General features: G+C 45.6%; 1 protein-coding gene across 1 annotated transcript in view; it reads right to left on the bottom strand.

Moving 5' to 3' along the window:
- GABBR2 (gamma-aminobutyric acid type B receptor subunit 2) overlaps positions 1 to 22,554 on the bottom strand; it is a 303,445-nt gene extending 280,891 nt beyond the window's left edge. The window contains exon 1 of the mRNA XM_044442826.1: positions 22,382 to 22,554. Coding sequence (XP_044298761.1) covers positions 22,382 to 22,528 — 147 coding nt within the window. The 5' untranslated portion in view covers positions 22,529 to 22,554. The remainder of the gene's footprint in view (positions 1 to 22,381) is intronic.
- Between the last annotated feature and the right edge of the window lie 899 nt (positions 22,555 to 23,453).

Below are 23,453 nucleotides of genomic sequence, written 5' to 3'. Positions count from 1 at the left end.
AAAGAAGAACTTCCAATTCTCCCCAACATCAGAGAAGCATTTGACAGCTGCTTTTCTCAGCAGTGTGTGCTCGCACAAAAGCGAGAACTACTGGCACACCACAAATATTGTGACCACAACTGTTGCTTCCTTGCAATTGCAAACTCCCATCAAACTTCCCCCAAATCAGGATTCTGCTCAACCTCTGAAAATGTTGTCATGCTGAAGAAAGAAAATTAGAAATCCCTGGAAACACTTATAAGCACAATTGTGTGGTGGGTTATTGCTTCCCTTACATACTGCCCAATTCAGGTAACATGATAAATCATGCTCAATAATTGATTATATGAGTGATCACTGAACTGTGGGTTATTGTCTGAGTTCAGACAATCTTCTAGTCTGAACCCAACCACATTAACAAACCATTGTTTGTTAAGCATGAATGGAGCAGAATTTACAACTCTACAAAAAACCATTCGTTGTTAGCGCAGCTTGGTTCAGACAACACAACAAGCCATGTTTCAGCAACAGCTCACAGTTCAATGATAACCCAGACTGAGTGTGCGCTATCTTGTTGTCTAAACCTAGTTGGTGTCATGATCTAGAAGATACAGCTCCTATAATAATGTGTAGGAATTCAGAGCAAGGAGCTCCGAGCACCCATGGACTGTTGGAGCAAGTGGAAGTACAAGCAGCAAATCAGAGTGACTTTCAGACTGCAATTCCAAGGCTGCAACACCTCCGCCCACAAAGGCAGGGACGCTGTAGCATCCTCATCTGAGCCGGCAATCCAAAGTATTGGAAAAAATGAAAACAACTACAGGTTCTGCATCACTGAAGCGAGTGGAATTTGCCATTCACTTGAAAGGGTTCGAGTCACATCTGTGGGTGGAAGATTTAACATCAGCTTTCTCAAAGAGCAAAGCATTTAACCCCTCCGTCTGTTAAATTCGTGGTTTTTTAATCCGAAAAATTAGTCAAAGCACCTATTTACCTCACAGCAAGAAAATGTTAACATTGGCTTACTAATGTTTTTTAAGCATGTTCAGTGTGTAAGAAAACACTCTAAATGCTAATGTTTGATGTGCCGTGGCATTAAATTGTTGCTGCTGTACAATTGTACACTACTGGTTAAGCAGAAAGGGGTTTTTAGTTTAGAAATGGAAGAACCAGTTGAATTTTCATTTGCGAGAATAATCACTCCATTTTATTTATTTTCCATTTATAGCTTGCCCTTCTGCCCAATAGGGGTTCTAATGCTTGCAGTGCATGGATAAAGTTGTATGCCAGAAATAACATATTAAAGGAGCAATGAATGAGTGTGTGACACTAATTTTACAGAAGGATAAACATGCATGAAATCAAGTCATGACTCCAGAATTCCCAATATGTTGATTATAGTCTATCCACAAGTGAAGTCAGACTGTGGCAGGGGAAAATGAGCACTCAAGACATTTTCCAAAATGTCTACTTTCCATGCATCATTCAAAATATCCTTGAACATATTGGTCAATTGTCTCCACTCAGTATTAGCTATTTATTTTCATGCTGGCATGAAACTACTGAATTATTGGGGGTAAAATTAATTAGTAGCTGGGGGCCAATTCCCAGCTTAGATTTTAAAAGAGCACATATATCAGTATGTACAGTAACCAATATAGGCATGAAATGGAGACACGTGTTTTCTAAATGTGAGGAAAAATGAGAGAAAATTCAACCAAAGCAGGTAACACCAACAAAAAACAAAAGAAGGAGCAACGTTCTCCAGGTGTCCCAAATTAGCTCACCCACTCACTGTGTGACTTACAGACACCTCCATTTTTTTTTTTTTTTTTTTTTTGTTTAGTCGCAACGTCATGCCCAACCCATCGCGACCCCCTGGACAACATTCCTCCAGGCTCTCCTGTCCTCCACCAGCCCCCGGAGTCCTCCCAAGTCCACACTCACCACCCCAGTGACTCCACCCAGCCACCTCATTCTCTGCCATCCCCTTTTCCCTTTGCCGTCAATCATTCCCAGCATCAGGGTCTTCTCCAGTGAGTTGTTCCTTCTCATTAGGTGGCCAAAGTATCTGAGTTTCATCTTCAGTATCTGACCTCCGTGTTACATGTTCTTTACACCAATATATGTACAACAACCACACTTACTTCAAGAAGCTTTAGTATGACCCTCAACTTCAGCTTCAGTCTGAACATCTACGCCATCCTTTGGCAGGGCAGGGCGAGCAACCGAAATGTTATTTGCAGAAGAGGGGGTCACCTGAGGGTGATGGCTGCACCTGCTCCCTATCTCCTCTTGACCTGCTGAGCTCGTGCCTGTCCTTGCCGTGTGGACTCCCACCGGAGCTGTGCTGTGTGTGGGGAAGGGCAGCAGGAAGGTGAACTGTGACAGCGTGATGAGCTGGCTGCTGCTGTCGCTGGTCCCAGTGCCATCAAGATATTTCTTGTACATGACAGGGAATCTAGGAAAGCAGCGAGCAATGTGGGTATCAGCGTGATTGTCAAGCTGTACGTTCTTCTTTCTCCCCACCTCCCCTTGTGTCAATGCACTGTAGGCCATGCATCTATTCTAGGCACACTAAATAGGCTTAGTAATGGATATGTTTAACTCACATGAACTGAGGCTGAACTGAAAAGCTTCTTCAGGCTGCCTTCCTCAGAGATCAGATCTCACGGAATACAGAAGTGGGCTTTAACCCCAAGGGGTTTCTTACACAGTGATTACCGAAGTTTTGTTCGTGCATAAGGTGCAAGGAAGAGAGTTAGAAGTGAGATGTGCTTTTTAAAAACATTTTGGGAATAGTTTGAGATATTCTGCTGCATAGATCGGTTCATCCGGCTCATAATTTTTAGCTTCACCACTACAAAGGTGCAACAGGTTTCAACTCCTCGTGAGCTGCATGAAGAACTCTAGTTGCAATACTTTGGCCTCCCATCTTCCATGAGGAACTTGGAAAACCCAAAAAAGTTGTTTGGATATAACGAGGAGTCTTGTTGCCCATTAAAAATATAAAATTTACCGTGCTAGGGGCACCAAAATATAGCGATTTGGCAGCTCTGACACTATATACATGCAAGTATAGATACAGAAGAGTTTACTGTCCATTCTGAGTTTGCACAAGAGAAGCCTCCCAAACTCATCGAAACTCTTACAAATCCTGCCCTTTCATAAATCTGTACTCTCTGTTAAAGAGAAATGTACAATGCTCTGGAATTCCCTGCTTTCAAGGCTCAAGCAGACAAGGTAAAAATCATTATGATTTTAATTCAGACAGTCAGTCTCTTGATTAAGGTCATTAAGACGCGTTTGGGTTAAAATACAAAATACAAAGAGCAGATTGTAAATCACCCTGTTCTAATCCCGCTCTTGCAATTCACCTTCTACTGAACCATCAATGGGATTTCCAGACAGGTTAATTGCCATGTTAACAATTATGGGAGAAGTTAACCCCAATAATAGCAAATCCTGTCTTCTCAGAGAAGACGTGGAATATTTTGGCCTATTCCACAGGCCTCGGTTGTTGATTTATTCATAAATGAATAGATCAATGCAAGTATTTCTTGCACTTCCTTGAAATCTCCTGTTAATATTGAAACAACTTCAGAGACTGTGACACCATGCAATGGCTGGTTTATTTTTCTCTCCTTTGAATATATTTTACTGCAAATGTGATACATTATGTGGGCAGCAGAAGAAAAATGACAAAAGAAGGACACAGCAATATCCTTCTTCAAAGCATTCTACTAGTGAATGGGTGGTAGAACATCAAAGCAAAGGGCATGAAAACAAACAAATAGAAAAACAGGTGGTTGAAATATGGAACCTGTTTAGACTGAGCCTGAAAATTCCCATTAGGGGATAACCTCTCAGGCTGTGAAGGGGATTATCTCCCTCCCACATACAGAACTCTGTTTTTCAACCGCGTTATAACAGGATTTAGCAGGAAGGTACAGATCATTCCATACAATTCAGCAGAAATATTTGGTGTGCCCCTGCCAACGTATTTTTCACTAAAATCTCACGTTGTTCATACTATCTATAACATCATCTGATCCTTACTACGCCATTAAAAAATCCTTGGAGTTACAGTAGGAACAACAGCTGAGATGCATCAATGCATTGTTGTTCAGAACTACATTTCAATGCAATATTGTATGCCAAGAACTATTCCGATAAAATACAGCTCCATTTCAGAGCTGCCTGAATTGTGCCACCCTGTTCATTAACCTGAATGCCTGCTTGATTGTCCATAATGATTATGTGAGGTTTAGGAAATGGTCCTGTAACTACTAGATACTGTTTGAGAGACCATAGAACCATAGAATAGTAGAGTTGGGAGGGGCCAGAAGGCCATCAGGTCCAAACGCCTATTCAATGTCGGACTCCAGTCAAAGCATCCCTGACAGATGGCTGTCCAAGTGCTTCTTGGATGCCTCCAGTGTGGGAGAGCCCACCACCTCCCTAGGTCACCGGTTCCATCATCGTAGTGCTCCAATGGTCAAGAGGCTCTTCCTGATGTCCAGCCAGAGCCTGGCTTCCCATAACTCGAGCCCATCCTTCCATGTCCTGCACACTGGAATGATCAAGAAGAGATCCTGGCCTTCCTCTTTGTGACAGCCTTTCAAGTACTTGAGATTATTCAAATGCCCCACTCTTACACTGGAGACGGTTCTCTGATGCTCCCCTTCACCCTTTCAGAACATCCTGACTGTTCTATGAAACCAGCCTCAAAGAGCATCTTAGCAGAACTCCAGACTTTCCCTCCCTCATTAAAATGCTCAGTTGAAACAGCTGTCTAGCAAGAATGCAGAGCAGGGAGAGAAGAAAGAGGCAGAGATAATTTCTACAGCTCCCCTTGCTCAGATTTGGATTCCAGTCAACCTCCAGGTTCAGGAGTTTATAAGCATCCCGACTGAACCGTACCTGTAAATCTTCATAATCTGAATGCTACAATCCCATTTTTTTGGAAGGGGAGGAATATTATTCAAAATCTGCATAGCTATCACAAAAATTCTGTCACTGAAAAGTAGGTTTTGAAATCTCTGTTACTACACCAAATATTACTGCTTCAACATTTCATATGCTGAACACACACACTTCAGACTCCCTCTTCCCAGTAATATGTTTTGTTCTCCTTTCCGATGTGGACACCCAAATAAATGAGCCTCTGATTAAGATGTATGTGGGTGGCGTGGGGCTAATATACTCATCTTAGAGCTCAGCAAATATTTTTCTATTTTTATAGTGCGAAGTAAAATGTATTTGTAGGAGAAAAGGCAGTGAAAATTAAGTCTGCTACGCTCACTCCAAATTCCATGTATTCCTCAGCACTCTCCTGACAACTTCAACATCATGCAGCCCTACCACCTTATCTATCCTCTGCAATGTAAAACAAACCCTAAATTTAACTACTCAAGAAAATCCTTAAAATGTTAAACGGAAATTTTAGCTTCTTTGCAAATATTTTGTCTTAGGAGACTTGATGAATCTGACTTTGCTGGTCCTTTTAAGACATTTTACACAGCGCAGTATATACTGCTTTTGTTTGCCAGTTAAGCCTAACCAGGGTTAATGAGCATTACATGTGAACGTCACTTCTGAGTAGAATCCTCGCATACTGTACATCCAAGCGCTGTGGTCTGTTTGTATACATGTAACGCCTTCTTGAGACCCTTGGTATAGACAGTGTGCAAATGCTTTGGATGGGTGGGTGGGTGCTCTTTTGCATTGGTTTCGGTGGGACTCTCCCTCAGGCATACCCAGAATTACAGCCTTAATTTCTAGTTCATAAAGCTGGGGTTGGCAAAGAGGTACCAAGGGGTTCTGCTCTCCTCACCTCCCTCTCAGCACTCACAAAGGCATGCGGCTGCTCGCTTTTCTACGAAGTTCTTCTGAGGCAACTCAAGTGAAACTCTGGCCTCCAGCCACCACTATCTCCATGTCCTCAGGAAGCCCCTGGCTCTCTGTGGATATAGAAGAACCCTGACATGACAAGAAGGTGCAAGCGGAGGCTTCGTTCTGCAGTGTGCTCCACTCCAGAGAGGGGAAGAGAACAGCCCCTTGACTAGTAAACTGGAGCGGACATCACAGGGGATGGGGAATCCCCGGGCAAGAGGCCAGCGCAGGGCTTCAGCAAAGCGTGGCAATGAGGAATAGCAACGCGGGGCCTGGGGAAGGCACAGCGGGGCTGTGACAGGCGACCTGGAGGCTGGGGACTGCACAGAGGCAGTGCGTGGCAGCAAAGGTACAGGGGAAGGTTCAGGGAGCGAAGGACCTGGAGAAGGAGTGGAGGGGGCTATAAAGAGCAGAGGGAACTAGGCAGGGAAAGGTCAGCTGGCGAAAACCGGAACAAAGCCTTCAGAAAAGTCACCCCTCTCAGGACAATTTGTAATGGTGTGCATGACACTTCTCAAAAGTTCAAATGTGCCCGTAAGCCAGAAAAGGTCACAAATCCTTGATACAAAAGACTATTTTAATCAGTCCATCTATCAATCCCCTGCCTTGCCGATCCCCAGATTCCATTAGGTGGATCCCCCGGGATGTAAACTTTAGCTAACTTTTACAGTGCTACTTTCTCCTATTGACATTTTTATCCTTCAGAGACGTCGCAGTCCACTGCAAATATAAATATACAGCCCATCATCTCAATCCACAATTTGTTTTACGGAGGCTTGACTGAATGTCCTTAAGAATGCCAATGTCTGTGTGGAGGATTTTTAAACAACGCATCCAAATGGGGGGCACAATAAGCCCATCTTTAGGGTTCAGATGGTACAAACGATGCTTCCTCAGCTCCTCCAGCCCAAACTACTCTCGACCTGAAATTCATTGATGGCACCTTTATTTTCAGGACCCATGAGGAGGAAGCAAAGTTCCGGACGAGTTCCACCAAGACTTCAGTAATTTCCACAGCACCGTCAACCTTAGCATGGAGTAATTCACACAGCAAGTTCAGTTTCCAGATACGATGGCACAACTACCTAATGGACAAAGCACCATCCTACAGAAAACCCCCAAGAATGCGGCACACCCTCCAAGCTTCCACCCCAAGCACACACGGCATCCATTATCTACAGCCAGTCACAGCTACTCAGCAGAGATTAACAGCTTAACCCAGGCATTTCTCGGACTAAAATAAAGCAAAAACACGGATCAACAGGGCCAGGCTGGTATGCAGGAATAATCTGCTAAAGCACATACCCAGAAGAGAAGACAACAAAATACGACTTCTTGCCACCTCCAGTTCTCAGCTGAACGTGCTCAAGCATATCAGTGACAAAGGACACTTCCTTCTCACAGGGTTTGGCTGGTAGACCAGTACCTGCTTGTAGACAGCTGCCCAACCTATGAAAAGGATACTGACCAGCAAGATCAGAATACACCAAAGAGATACAGGCGCAAGGACCGGCTCTGTGGCAGACACAGACGCCAACGCTGCTGCGATTTCTACTCTGGCTATACCTCACAGGACCTCACAGTACCAACGGCAACATCAGGAATTCACATGGCTGCTCATCTTTCTGTGTGGTATGTGCCATTCCTTGCTAGCAACGCACTACTGCATTCCACGTAAGATGAACTGTCTTGTCCCAGCTGAAAAGAATAAATGGACACAAATCTTATGACCATGTTCAGAAAGGCATTTCAAAGACAGATGTGGGTACAGAATTGCTACGGTACAATGTATCAAGAGATTCTGCTCAATTTCCTTGGTTTGAAGGAGAACAAAGACGTTTGCATATGTGTGCCTTTTTATCACAGTACGTATCTTAATTGGCTCTCTGTTACAATGGCCGTAAAAAGTGAAGGTAGCCACACTGACAAAAGGAAGAAAAATCCAAAATTCTTGATGGTGTTAATGCCTGTACTAGGCCAATAAAAACATCAAAACAAACATCCTGCTCAGAGAAGATATCTAGGGATCTCAGAAACTTGCACATTGTAATCATGTCTGCATGATCTCTTGGCCACATTTTTGTGAATGACAACTATAAAGTAATTGTTGCTGTCTGTATTTTTTTTACATTTCAGTTCCCTCTGACAACACATTTTACATCTCCCTCCCCCCCCAGCACATGTATATAAATATACCAATTTGAGATAGCATGTGATGAAGTGAACATCACTTCTGTCAGAGTAAATCTGCTACTCTTTAAGGTGCCACAAGTTTCTGTGGTTTTAAATGAAGCAGCTTTTGTCAGGTCTGGGATACTGATGGTTGGAGCACGAGGACCAGGAGTGATGGAGGTGGGTGGCTATCCTGGCATGATGGAACAAGATCGCAGGCAAGGCCAGGAACGAGCTCGGGTCAGGTGCCCTCAAGGCATACCAGGAGAAGCAACGACAGAGCTGGGAATGAGTGAGGGTCAGGTGCCCTCAAGGCATGCCAGGAGAAGCAACGACAGAGCTGGGAACGAGCTCGGGTCAGGTGCCCTCAAGGCATGCCAGGAGAAGCAATGACAGAGCTGGGAACGAGTGAGGGTCAGATACCCAACAGGCCCTGGCAGATCTGGAAGCTAAAGCAGGGTCAGGAACTGGCGAGGGTCAGACACGAGCCAGGTGTGACAAGGACATTTCACACACCTTCTATTTTCTCTGATATTCACGTAAATTATTTCAGGACACTACAGCTACTCACCATTTGGAAGCCTCTAGAACCTTTTCTACACTAATGGCATTTGCCAGCTGAGCGGATAAAAATTGGATGGATGGGGACCACGAATGCCCCCTAATCTGACAAGTATTGAGGCTCCAACCTTTGGTAACCCTATCAATGAATCTTCTTCAATACCAGAGGTAAAATATAGCTATTATTACTTGTAGTCCTTGATAGAAAACTACACAGATGAAGAGTAAGTTACTTAAATTTGGGACTGATCTTTTGTATACCTTTCACCCCTCCCCAAGGAAGATGTTGCTTTAGTCTGGGAGTGGAGCAGAACAGCATCTGTATGTGCAACAGCCAACACAGGCCAAAGGTGCATGTGAAAGAAGCAAAGAGTGACCTCTGCTATCTGCAGGAAATCTGATGGCACTGTGGATCCCCTGGACATTTAATGGGGAGCAGGAATCTATTATTAAGCATTTATCTGACCTTTTTCATCTTTGGAGGAATCCAAGACAGTTTGCACAGTCCTTCTCTATGAATCTACTGAAGTGTTAATGCTGGGAACCCACATCTGAAGCTCTGCTTGTTTATTTTTGTAAACAAACCTTGTATCACAGTCTTAAGTCTCCAGTGACCTCTTTCTAAGAAAACTGAATGGAGGCTAAACAGTGGAATCCGCTGAGAAGTGCAGGGTAGGCACATATTGATATGGTAAGACCGTCATATCCATGGAGGATAGGTTTCAAGACCCCCCCCCGCCCCCGGCCAAATGCCTGAAGCTGCCCTCTACTTTCCCAGGGGTTAAGGGCATAGGACCTCCATGAAAGTAGAAAAATTGCAAATATCTCTAGAAAAACCCATGAATATCTCTAGGGACTCTGAGGGCAGCACACTCTGTACTAGCCAGCCTCTCTCTCGTGTTTTGTTAATCAGGGGGTACGAAGACGCTAGAGATACGCATGTTTTTTCTCTAGAGTAGCGGTTCCCCAGCTGTGTTCCAAGAAACCCTAGGGTTCTGCAAGAGCCTTGAAGGGGTTCTGCAAAAATCTCAAAAATCAAACTTAAAACGGATTTCAAAATGAAACCACACAAGCCCAACTATGCAATTGTCAGTTGGTGTCCAAGCAGCAAACAAGGAAATACATCACGTCATTTGGTCCCCAGGACTGTATTGCGTAGTGTTGAGAATAATCGAAAGAATTCATTTGGGATATTTCCAAATAATTGCTTTATTCATTCATTATATTTAGATGAATATCTCTTTATTTCCAAACCTGCTACATTATGCAAAACACTCAGGCAATAGGAACAGATGAAAGAAGGAAGAACATTGTGGGTTCACAATGGTTAATAAGAATAAGGGACAGAGTTAGGGTTCCATGGAAAAATAATGTCTTCAGAAATGTACCATGACCAAAAAAAGTTTGGGAACCACTGCTCTAGAGATATCTGCATTTTTTCCTGGAAAGATACATGGTTAATCCCTACAGATATTTGCAGTTTCTCTCTAGAGACCGTTTTCCCACTTTTGCAGGGCTCCAGTGCTCCGAACCTCATGCATGTGGAGGGTTGCTGTCAAATGGGGGTCCTACTGGACTATTTATCCAGTTCACCACTCCCTGTTTTTAAGCAAAACAGAGAAAGAGAAAGAGAGGGAGGAAGGGAGAGAGGGAGGGAGGGAGTGGATGAACTGCATGGTCTGTCTTTTTGAACAACCAACTTAGGAAGGGTTTGTTGAGTTCAGACGTTTCTATAAAGCCTTGTGTCTCATATTGGTTCATTCCAGAACAGAAGAAAGATGCACACAATTCTAAAGATGACTAATAACTAACATCACTTCATTTTTCACATTTAATATAAGCATAAATTAAATCTCAGCTTCCTTCTATCCAATATTGAAAAGGATCACTAAAGGTAATCAAATAAAGACTCTGATGATGAAAGAGGTTGACAATTGCTCATTAACTTTAAATCAAAACCAGGTAAACAACTCCCAGAGAAATTCCAGTCAGCAACCGTTATATCGCACAGCAAAGCTGAACAGCTGTAGGTTGTTCGGTTATGTTGTTTGGTTATGTTTTACAATGAAAAGAAGGGGCAATTCTGGACATCCAAAGAATCTGAAATTATAGCCATGTTAAATTGCAAACAATTGTGGTGGGTCTACTTCTTCTTTTAGCTGGCCAGTGTGGTGAAGTGATGAAGAGCGTGGGACTGGGACTCAGACGATCTGGGTTCTAGTCCCTGCTCAGCCATGGAGCCACTGGGGTGACTTTGGGCCAGTCACAGACTCTCAGCCCAACCTACCTCACAGGGTTGTTGTTGTGGGGGTAAGATGGAGGAGGAGAATGATGTAAGCTGCCTTGAGCCCTTTGTAGGAAAAAGGCAGGGTATAAATCCAAAAATAAATAAAATAAAATAAATAAGAGTCTTAGAAGTGACATTCATAAGTCTCTTAAGTGACAAGTACCTATGAGAATTGAAACATTAGCTTAGAAGACAGAGACTGGTCAACACATAAACAAAGAAGAAACTGCTTACTGTAAAACAGTGACTTTTAAACAGTCTTTCCTTTAGCAGCCCTTCCTGCTAAGGACATGGATACCTTGCCACAGATCACAAATTACCACAGAAAAAATTCTTAGGCATTTTCCTAAGTTGACTTCCCAGCTTGTTGCAAAAAATTCTTGGAAGCTCCTTGCAAGCTGACCAGAAGTTCTTGACTTAGGTGTTTGGTAATGGCAAACAAACTTTCTTGAAAAGCAGTTTGTCCACCCCTGTAGCTCTTCCATGTAATGCATAGCCAGAAAGAAGAGCTGGATCAAGTTTGGAATTGCAGCCTTAAGTCAAGCTGTGTGAGAGAAAGGAAAGCAATTCTGTGCAGTATCCTCTGTCAACTGAGCATAAGTATTAGCATACATTGCAGGATCCTCTACAGTGACCAGGGCTTCTGCACAGACATCAACAGGAAAAGACGTTCCCCATGGAAGGAAGCTTGAAAAACACTGTTCTAAACACATGAACAGATTGTTCTAGACAAGGGAATGCATTTCTATGTATCCTTAGCAAACAGGCAGATTATTAGCAGGGGAGCTGCATATGTTAGCCTGAAGAGCAGAACAGGTAAAGCGACAAGGTTGCGAGAAGTCCCTGCAAAGAAAAACCACGGTATCCTCCTGCTTGGAAAGGTATCCAGGAAAACTGTACTTCAAAAAGAACTCCCTGTCCAAAGAAAAACTGCATGTATGCTACCCATATGGTGTTGGAGAACGACTGCAAAAGGAAGGAAGCAAACAACATTTTTTCATCCTGAAGTTTTAGGCCAATAGGGGATGGAAGCCTTCTGTTTGGAGATGTGTCCTTAGCCAAATTACATATGCATACATGAATCTCTAAACCACAAGATCAAACGATTCCTTGCTGTGTTCGAAAGGATCGTGTAAGTAAACCTTTGACACATTTCCTCCCAGTCCAAGTTTCTTCAATAACCCTTTAAACTGCAAAAGAGGAAAGTACTCTTGTAATTTAAAGACCGCACGGTAAATTCAACCAACATCCAAATGAGAGTTCCATGTCTGCAAAATACTGGGCAGCAGGAGACATGAGCATGAAATTAGTGCAAATCGGTCAGCAAGCTTTTAAAGAAATCACTGACTGATCAGGAAACATGAAATCAAAGGAAGGCTGGAAATACGAGAAACCGAGCGAAACTGAAATTAACAGATTTATCCATCCCTATTTCTGCCAAGCTTATTTAATGGAACAGAAGCTTTGCAACATTACCATCATGATGCATAAACAAGGACCGGGTTGTTTTTAAGTCCTCATTACGGGGCTGTGCAGAGGGGGAAATGTCATCACATGCCGCTTTTCTGAGATGCTCCCAGGAGTTCAGCAACATTCTTTGTTCGCAGAGTCAGTCCCTTGTGTCTCCAGTTAAAAGTCTCTCACGCCAGAAGCACAGACCCCCCACTCGAAACCCTAAGTATCTGTCAACCAGTTACCGGCAGGGCTGGATGGCTCCACTTATAATTTGTGCAGTGTGTATATATTTGCCTCAAACAGACTGCATGCAGCCATGCCTGCTTTGCGTTTAGTCATCCTAGATGCTGTTTCAAGGAATTCCAGGTTCATTCCCTGCTGTCGTTAGCAACACAAAGAAAAAAATTAAGGACTCTGATGCTCATTTGCCTAGCCATTCCCTTATGCATGGAGGAACCGGAGGAAAAGATCAGAAATGACTGAGAAACAACACCCTAGCAAAATGCTCTAAATCACTAGAGTTTACCTGAGTGTCCTTTAATGATACTTGGAGCTCATAGTTCTTCAGAATCCACGAGTGCCTGCGTAAATGTTTCAAGGCTATCTGAATCGCAGGTAACACTCCTGCTGTTAGGTTACCAGGCTCCGTGAAATGACTGACGGGTAAAAGTCCAAGAACAGATATGGCCATGCGCGGCCGAGCAGGAGGTCGCTCCCCAGAACATCGGATCATTAGCAGCATGCAAATTACCACCGTGCCCGTCCTCCATTTCCAAGCAAACATCTCTCTCAAATTTTCTCAATGACTTCCTTCCTCCCTTTGGAGCTTTCATCTCCACAGCAAGCAGGCCTCAGCTTGTCTGTCAGCCCGACATTTTGATGCTGGTACTTCCTTGGGCTGCTAGGTCGCTCCAAGAACACGGTTAATTGTTATTAAAGGATAAACTGCTCTCCAAGGCGGGATTTTCCAATTTGGACAGTAATCCAGCCCGCAGCAGTGCTGCTGTGAACCAGCTCCTCACAAGGATAATTCACAAAGCAAATGTTCTGCCAAATCTAATTTTAAATATTTGTCAATTTGGACACTTTGCTAGAAGAAATGATCAGTTGCAGTGGACAAATTTATAAACAAATTAGAATAATAATTCATCCGAATACAGATCTCTCTGTTCCTTGAAAGGCTGATATATTACAATATCATTTTCTGCATTTCTGCATACCAGCAGTAATGTGTGCATTACTTACTGATTTCTACATATGAACCTGCTAAAACCTTCCCAGTTCCAACAAGAAAACTCAGCACTAGCCAAATACCACAATCTAGGGTGATAAATCCTCCCTGTTGTTGTTGTTGTTGCTGTTGTCGTTGCTGTTGTTGCGTACCATCATCTCTGACTTGTGGCAACCCCATGAATGAAAGCCCTCCAATATGTCCAGCCCAAATAGCCCTGCTCAGCTCTTTTCTTCTTCTGCCCTAGCAAAACTGTGCTTCAGAACTGCTAGGGGAGCAATTTTACATTGCATATGATCACCATTCACTTTAGATTCCCCTCCCCATTTCAAAGAAGTGTACAAAATATTTTAAAATCAACAACACTTTGACTGGTGTCATAAAGTCAAGCTACGGTACATGAGGAAGTCTGAGATCTATAATTCCTCATGATCATAATACAGCTCCCTTCTGTGCAGCCATTACAAAACACTCCCTGGATTCATGACTACATACTATTTTTCCCATCAGGATACCTGCCTCAACAGAGAAGAGATTTAAAGTTGCCTGGGAAACTCTGCATTTGGCACAAACAGGTTTCAAACTGCCTGATTTCACAAACTCAATTATCTTAGTACCCATTATTTAAAATGTCTAGTTCAATCTTTCTCTTTCTCTCTCCCTTTCTAAGGTTGAAAAACCTATATGCATCTACCAGGGAGCAAGCCCCATTGAATTCAGGGAGGATTATTTCCAAGTAGACCTGTATACAATTAGTAACTTAGGCCTTGTTTAGAAGTGAAAATGGGCCTGCAAAATAAAGTTAATTCTCATGGGTTCCACACAGCTCCTGTCTTGAGCCGTGGCTCAGGTGCTACTGCCTTACTACTACATGGAGGAGCCTAAGCTGCATTTAAACATGATGTCAACAAGATTGGACTCTCCTTGGTGGGGAGAAACTCCAGTATCCTGCAGACCCTCAAAACATGTCTGAGGGCCTCAAATTTCTCCCCATGTAAATCCTTGTGGTTTAGAGATTCTTCTGTCTGCACGGGCATGCAGGCAATACACATTCCCAAAACAGAATTCCCCCATCCCCTTTAGACCTGAGACTGGAAGTGAAAAACCAAGTGGCTTGCTTCCCTTCAGCTGCATTCCCAGGCCCTGCAGCTGAGGGCTTACACTGATGCATAGAACACAAAGCCAGTGTGCTTGTTGGTGTTTAGGGAACCAGGGAACTAGCACACCCACCCCCACACGCACAGCAAGACGCAGCATAATTTCCCAGCAAGTGTGAGCAGAAATACCTCTCTCCAAGCTGCCAGTTCATGCATTCTTACCACGGAGTAAATGCCATGGAATTTAGCTGGGCTTACTTCTAAGTAGGCAGGCACTCCCCCAAATGCACAAATGGTTGTGAGCCAAAGTAATCCTCACCTATGTGACACTCTGTCCCTGATGCTAAATATGCAACTGTGCCACAGAACAGATGGGAGGCCAAATTGTTAATTTACTTTTTTCTTTGAATGGGTACAAAACTGTCATCAAGCCATGATCATGCTTTTCAGAAAAAAGAAGAAAAACTGCTAAAGTAGCTGCAGTAGATTAAAGCTAAGAATTAGCAAAGCAGCCTTTACTAATTTTAACACTCTTTTCAGTGCTATTGATTAATAGGCATAGAATTATTTGCAAGCACGTGCAAAAGCACTGTGCTTACTCGATAAGGAGTGCTCCGGTCACTTTCCTGGGTGCAGCAGGACTTGCCATTTCCACCTGCTTCACCCAGCCCATCTTTGGGGCCAGATGAATCCTGCTGCCTGAAGACCAATGCTGGGAGGGATGCCTGGTGGGAAAGACTGAGCTATGTCCAGATTTGATTGGTACCGGGGCTTGAACAAGGACCAGCGGACTTTCCTTTGCTGGGGTGAAAAATGAAGAACTATGAAAAGAGATGCAGGGGAGATCCAGGAGGAAGGCTGCCCCAAGAGAAGGGCAGCCAACTAGGTAAGGCTCATTGGAGAGAGTCCTCATGTGGAATGGAGGTTGATTCAGAGATTCCAGTATTTCTGCACTGTATTTTGCTCTTTCCCATTTAGCATTAGATTATCATTCATGTTTTGCTATGTTTATGTCTAGCCTGGCTATTCCCACTGTTGGGACTCAAAGTGGCTCACAACATTAACAACCTATGCAATTAAAACAAACACAGAAATATACAGAAGTTAAAATGTTATTAAATCAGTAAAGTTTTAAAATTACAATAATGTCCAATTCAGAAATGCTAAAAACAGTGTAAAAGCATCGCACTCTTGCAACGTTGTCTCGTAGGCCCAAACCATTCCAAGATACCCGCCTTCAGAAACACAACAGGGAGGGTGCCCATCTGACCTCTGAGAAGGGAATTCCAGACCCAGTTGGTGGATTAGTTGTGTGTATTTGTACAGTTCTACTGGGTATTGTAAACGCCGAGACTTCTGCTATGTATTTATCTACTAGCATCATGATCATATGTAACTAATGTAGACTGACTGGTTGAATAATGTTATCTACTGCTGTATTGGTATCTTGTAAATTATGTTTACTGTTCTTCGTTTGTTATATTGCGAGCTGCTTTGGGCACAGTGACATGCAAATGAGGAGGGGGTGCTGATAATGATAAATTAAACCTCTTTCATTCACTCGTTCATTTATTTTTAGCTCATGTGGAGCCCACTCCATCTTAACTTGGGATGGATAGTTTGTTTAAATCCTGTCTCTCCACAGTCTTGTGTAAACACCACTGCTCTGCAACGAAACTGTGTTACCATGTTTTGTAAGCTGTCTTGAGATCTGTCTCAGATACAGATGGTACAAGAATGCTTTAAATAAATAAATAACAGCACAATCCAATCTGGGTTTATGTACTCACAGGATTAGGAGCATCCTATTCGGGGGGTGGGGGGGTGGAAGAAGCATCGTGCCTGGTCAGTTCAGAGCAAATTTCCAAGATTGGTGTTGAGACTACAAATTCTCCTAAAGTTGACTTAGACAGTTATCACAAGCTAGGTTTCTCCCTTCGTGCTTCCGAAACAGGCCATTCTTTGTCAAAAGCTCTTTATTCACCAAGGCACTTCCAGGAAGCCGAACCAACAAAAAGAATGAGTCTCTGAGCATGCACAGAGCAGTTTGTTGAACTCAATCTAGCAACTACTTCCAAGCATCCTCCTTTTGAGTGCCCCGGGGCCCCTCCCTCTGGAATGGCCCTTTAGGAGACAGGCTCTGCCCATCACCCTTCTAGTGGTTGGCCCATCTCGCCCAACCTCATGACATGCGGTCAGGAGTTGTACTAGACTCAGCTGGCTACAGGAGTACTTCTCCTACACCCATTTCCTGCAGCTGCAAATCCTGACTCTTCTCAACATCTGCCTGAACACCTGGAAAGGGTGCCCTCGAGATAAGCCCCTCTGCTTCTTCCATCTCAACATCTGAGCATTCTGGTTCTCAGGACCCCTCCTCATCCCACAAGTCCAAACCTACTTGACCTTGGAACACGCAGCAAGAGTAACTACCCCTAACCCTTCCCAACAAGTGTGTCTGGTATCCTTAGAGTTGCACTCTAAGCCAGTTTAAATATTGCATCCGCTCACTTCAGATTCAAATACTGCACTGGAAATGTAAGCATGTCACAAATTATTTTGCAGTGAATTTATTCATGTTAGATGTTTCTTGCAAAGGATTAAAAAGCTGCAATCCTGCACATATTTAGGCTGTTTAAATCCCCATGAAGTAATTGAGACTTAAGCAATCTGTCTGTAGGACTGCAGCCTTTGAGTTCAACTGTCAGTAAAACAGCTGTGCTAGACACAGTATTTCCTTCCTTCAGAAGATGGAAAGGAACCTGTCATGTCCCCTTCTTCTTTTTCCTCTCCCTATGACAACTGCCTGGACTTTCCTAGGAGAGAGATGATGTGGCTTCCATTTCTCTTGAGCAGTGCAGGATTCCCCTGGCAACACTGGTCCCTCTCAGGCCTCTTTGCTTCCATCCATTGAGCCAACACTGCAAAGAACACTAGCAGTATTTTGTTGCTGAAGTTACTTCAAGGGGAATAGGATGTACTGCAAAAACATGTGCAGGAATGCTGCACTACTCTATTCAAAACTTAACTTTCTCCCCTCATGCTTAATATTGTCCTAATAGGATGGTACATTCGGACCCGATGACTCATAAACCACGTCTAACTGCCAGCCACGCATTCTAATAATTAGACCGATGACTGTAATCCAAAGTTTGTTATGTCACAAACAGGACTACCAGAAGATTTGTTACAGTGTCACAAAGATAAGCTTTTATTTACAGGGGCAGAGAAGAGCTTTAGTTCGGACAATGGAAGAGAAAAACTGGTAACTCTCATTTTGCCTGTTTCTCTTCATACTGTTCTGTAACCTCTTCGTTTCACTCTGTAGTGAAATGCCTGGGAAAGTGGCCAATTTCCAGCTGTTGGTAATCCTGCTCAAACAGGTCCTATGTAACAAACCTTCCAGACAACAGCAAACTATTATATATCTGACAATTTCTAAAGTGAAGTCAGTTAAAGACCCTGGGTTACACTTCATGTTACTCCTACCTAAAATGTTGCTCCTACTGCTGAAATGAACAGGACTTGCTTAAACTAATATTAGATACAACCCCATGTGTGTCTCACACGAATGCTAAAAAAAATTATGAAAACCCTAAAATTCAGGGCTGCCAGGAACTCCATTTTTCTTGTACAGTCCTGGGAAACTCAGCATCACTGGTAGTTCATAAATGATTTCCTCTTATAATAACTGTTTCACATTTGATGTGATGCTGTTATTTCTCTGTAGAACAGGAGGATTCAACTGTTTCCAACTTATGATCCACTTTGAACCATAACCTGCAACATTGGGTGCACATTTTTACCCCCGTCCCCAGACATTTGTCTCTCTCCCTCCTGAGGATTTAGTGTCAGGACAGAAATTCTGAGGAAAGGATCAATGAAGTATAAAGTCAAGCTCCTGGATGGATGCATTCAAGGGTCAATTACAACAGGATAGGTGTTTTATGAGTAATTCCTGTGGTTACATGTTATTTAATAACTATATCAATATTGTTTACAAGAGCTAATCGGGACTGCCAAGGACTTGGCAAAGATTTTGGAGGGCACTCATTCTCAGGGTCGTGGTAATTTGGAGATAGGGTGGCACATAATACTAGCGGGTCAATCCCAGGTCAAACCACCACCCTGGCCCAACTCTGTTTTCAGAAATATAAATATATTGGTGCCCTTCACTTAGTGCATCGGCTCACTTTGTTATAGACTGTTATTTTATTATTTTTTAAACTGTTACTAGGAATGTTTTGTCTTGTATTTTATTGTTGTATGCTGCTTAGAGAATTATTAGAGTATGTAGAGTTATTGGGTTATTCAGAGGCCTATAAATTTAAAAATGAATAAAGAAATTTAATTGAGTATAATAGTTACTCAGAGTGAACCAGTGAATCAACAGACAATAAAAACCTCCTAGAGAATAATCACATGTGGGTTGGAAGCACAAATGTCCTTGCTACAGATGCTGTCCTTGCCTTTTCACAGGTTTAGCAAAAAGGAGAAAATAGTGTAAGTATCTCCATTACAGCCCACCTGAGGCATAAACAGGTCACTAGTTCTGAGTAGCAACCTACTTCTTGGAAATCAGCGGTGTAGAGATACTTACAAAACTGCTACCCAGGAGAGCTTCTCCATCTATATCCATGGCAAAACTGTGGTGCAAATTCATCACATATCATAGCTTATTTATACATTTCACTGTATCAGAATCAGAACTAATTATTGGCAATCAGTCACTTAAGATGAGTTTAAAGGGTACAGGTACCCAGACCTCTTTTCAAACTCAATGCCTATTTAATTCAGGAAACACACATTTCCTTCCTCACCCCCATGGTCCAGCCTGACTTATACATTTCCCCATTAAGCCTATCAGTTTAACATCAGTAAATGAGTGAAATACATGTTAACAAGCAGAAGAGTACTCAGAAGATCAAAGTCTGCCTTGGCTTACATTTTTTCTTTCCTGGAATACTGAAGAGTCACAGCATAAATTTTTAAACAATTGTTACTCAACCTACATGTTCTGAACCAGATAAGGAGAACCGCACCCAGAATCATCTTCCAGACATGCATTTCTTTGTCTGGAGTGGGAAATGTGGGTGAATTTTAAATGCACATGTCATTCATCTTCATGGAATTCACTGTTTTCATTCAGAAGCACAGTCTATGCATGGTTGGGTACACCAATATCCTAGAACCATGCAGCACAAGCAAGCATTTTCTTAAGCACACAAGGAGGACAGAAAAAACTCTAGCCAGGTTCTCCAGTAGCCCAGCTGAATCTCAAATCATCCCAACGTGAGGCCTAGTTCACACATGCATGCAAAACACTGTTTCTCTCCACCTGATTAATGCATACTGAACAGACGACTGGATGTGTGAGCAGACTCGATTAAGAAGTATTATATGGGAGATGATGCTGATGAGAGATGAAAATTCTGCCCATGTACTCTCTCTGTAATGGCCCATTCATGCATGTACACTGTTGATCATGTCGTTATCAAGCAATGTATGTCCCGGCCTCACTCTGACAAAACTCCCCAAATGGCCTCACACACCCCTAAGACTCCAGCATGATATAAGTATCACTCCTATTTATTGGACAGTCTATCATGAATGTTCTGAACATGCCAAATCTTTTCACAAATTAGGATTTCCTTTATCTGATGTAAGAAGACAATTTTGCATGTTTGCCTAAGTTCTTTTTATCATCACAATCACATTTCCCAGTCAAGTATTCAAATGCTTTTTAATGAACAAGTTAATTTATTTGAATTCTATTTTGTACACAAAGCATCTAATAGTTTATTGATATTACTTTTTCTGTGGTTAAGTAATTAAAATAGCTTGACCACAGGTGCACTTTTGCTCAACAGTTACTCAAATCCACATTAGACAGTTCTTAAAACTGTGCTGCTCCAGTGCTTTCCTTTCTAAGCAGAAACAGAAAACACATGGTGTTCAACCATGAATAACAAACTTCAATGAAACCAGTAATTTCAAAACCAGAGGGGAAGAGACGCATTGATCTATATCACCTATAGTATATTTGGTTGCTGCAGATTTGCCAGTATCTCCTCTACACATCCATTGTAAATTAGGGGAAGCCTATGCCATGTCACTCAAGGCAAATTTGGGATGAGAAAAGTTAACACCTTGTTTTTCTCTAGGCATTCCTCAGAGCAAGGGTATCTTGGCGATGTTCATAAGGAGCAAGTATTACATAAGAAACTGCTGCCACCTTCAGGAAAGGTTCAACACTGGATCAGCATTTATTTGCCGCAAACATGTTTGCCTGAAATGTGGCCAAAACCCAAGCACAAAACAATAACCCTCCAAAGGGTCCACGATAAAGCCTCGCCAGTAACGCCACCTCGCTTGGTTCGGGCCACGGAGAAGCGGGAGAGCCAAGGGGAGTTTCCACGAGGAGTCCTGCGGGGGTCCAAAGCCCCTGGCCGTCCTCCACCCTCTCCAAGTGTACAGATGCGTTTCCCAGCACTTACAGGAAGAATTATGCATGGCAGACATAGGATGACAACAACAAGGGCGAAACTGCAAAATTAACTCTTTCAAGGCGCGCACTGATCGAGTTGCACAACCGGGGGCTGAAGCTGGCAGCCAAGGGCTCGCCCACTGTTCCCCTGCGCCCTTCTCCCCTCCTCGGCGGGCCTGCACCTTGCGCGCAAGCGAGTGCCTCCTCTGCACTCGCCGACCGGCTAGCGGGCGCGGAGGCAGAGCGCGCGCCACGAGCAGCCGGAGGCGAGGCGAGGCGAGGCGAGGCGAGGCTCTCCGTCCACCGAGCGCAGCGCAAGCGCCGGCGTCCTCCCTTCACCTCCTCCGCTGCCATTGGGCACACACCTCTCGGAGGGGAAGGACAGGACACCCCGCCCCGCCCCGCCCGCGCCACCGCTTCCCGTCCTGCCTTCCTCTCCCCCGCTAGGCGCTGGAAACCCGACCAGCCTCCTCCTCGCCCTTCAGGAGTTCACGGGGAGCATCAAGTGGCGCTCCAAGTGCGCAAACGCTGCGGCGCGGGGCGGCGCGGCGCGGCGCGGCTATGCGGGTGGCCGAGCGCCTGCTCCGCGCTCGCCAACCACAAATCCCTGACGTGCATCTGTTGCTTAAATAACGTGCGGCGCTTTCTCGGCGCAGCGAGAGCTGCAGGTTCAGCCTCGACCGTTGGGCCGGGACCCAGCCCGCCGAGCGTCCCTCTGGTGGCAGGGTGGAAGCGAGGCCACCGCGCGGGGAGGGAAAGCGCGACCAGGATCCGGAGCGGCTCCGGTGCAGGCAGTTCCTTCCAAAACCCCCGTCTCCCTCGAATGCTCCCTTCCAAGGCCAACCTCTGCCGCTGCAGATTGGCGTGAAAAGGCGCTGAGCGCGATGCAAACCGGAGTGGCTCCTCTTCCACCTGCCTTCCCCTCTGCGACCCACGCCGCTCGGTCCAAGGCCGAGCTCGCAGGTCGGCAGTGAATACATGCACACGGAAAGGAATACGCCTGTGGCGAGCAGCACAAACACAAGCCGGAGCGACTCCATCGAAACGGACGGCCTCCCCCTGCGAGCCTGCCGCCCGCCACCCAGGCCACGCTGCTCGGCAGCGCGCTCGCGTCCGCGCCAGGCCCCCGTGGCCCCGCGCCCGAGCCCCACCGCAACGGCGCCGCCCGCCCAGCCCCGCGCGGAAAGGTGCCCGGCGTAGCCGCCCCCCGCCTCGCTCACCTCGGTGTCGTAGTAGCGCAGGTCCAGCGAGTAAGGGCTGAGCAGAGACTCGTTCAGGATCTGCTCCATGGCCAGCTGCATGGCCGGCAGGACGCCCCGGCCAATCTTGCCCTTCTCCACGGAGTCGCTGAGCGGCATCAAGCCCATGATGGCAATGGGGGTGGCGGCGGCGGTGGCGGCGCTGGGGGGCAGCCCCGCCAGCCCGCGGGAGTTGCTCCGCGCCCAAGCCAAGGCGCTCAGCAGCGGCAGAAGGAGCAAGGCAGAGGTGGTGGCCGCGCTCGGCCGCCGGGGCAGGGCGAGCATCCTGCGGGGAGGTCAGCGGGGCAAGAGCACGAGGGCGCCCGCGGCCCCCTGCCAGGCGAGGGGGCTGGCGGAGAGGAAGGGGCGCGCACGCCGCGGCCCCCCCCGACTCTGATCCTCCCGGCAATGGCGCCTGTTCCTTCCTCGGGGCGGCCAAACGGAACCACGACCAGCCGCAGAAGCGGCAGCCACGGAGCCGCTGCCCCCCCTTCCCTCCCACCCCCAGCCCGAAGCGGCGAGGGCGCCTCCTCAGCCCCTCACTCAGCCACAGCCAGGCTGGGCGAGGGCGCTCTCCGCCTTCCCGGCGGAGTCTCCGGAGACGACGCGTAAAAGCCAGGAGGGCTGAGGTGAAGACGGTGTGTGTGAGTAAGGGAGTGCGCGCGTGCGTGCGCGCGTGTGTGTGTGAGTGTGTGTATGGGGGTGTCTTAGCCCTTCCACAAGGCTGGGGACGCTACTGCCGCATTCCCGCGGAGCCTTCCCGCCGCCGCCGCCGCCGCCGCTGCAAACAGACACCAAGCCACGCCACACCGCGCGGCGCGGCGCGCACGGAGCGGCGCGCACAGCCGAGCACCCAGGGAGAAGGCGGCGGCGGCGGCGGCGGCCGAATGCAGCAGGCGAGCGAGCGAGCGAGCGTCCCCGCGTGCGCCCGCTCGCCCCGGGCTCTGCCACCTTGCGGCTCCTGCTCTCCGGAGAGGCTCCCGGGCTGCTGGCGCGGCGGCGGCGGCGGCGGCGTCCTTCGGAGGAGACGCCGGCACTGGCGCGAGGCGGGGCT

The sequence above is a fragment of the Varanus komodoensis genome, unplaced genomic scaffold, assembly GCF_004798865.1.
Source record: "Varanus komodoensis strain SLA01 unplaced genomic scaffold, ASM479886v1 scaffold40, whole genome shotgun sequence".
Lineage (NCBI taxonomy): Eukaryota > Metazoa > Chordata > Lepidosauria > Squamata > Varanidae > Varanus > Varanus komodoensis.
The sequence above is the reverse complement of the archived record's forward strand: the minus strand, read 5'-3'. Positions and strand labels throughout refer to the sequence as shown.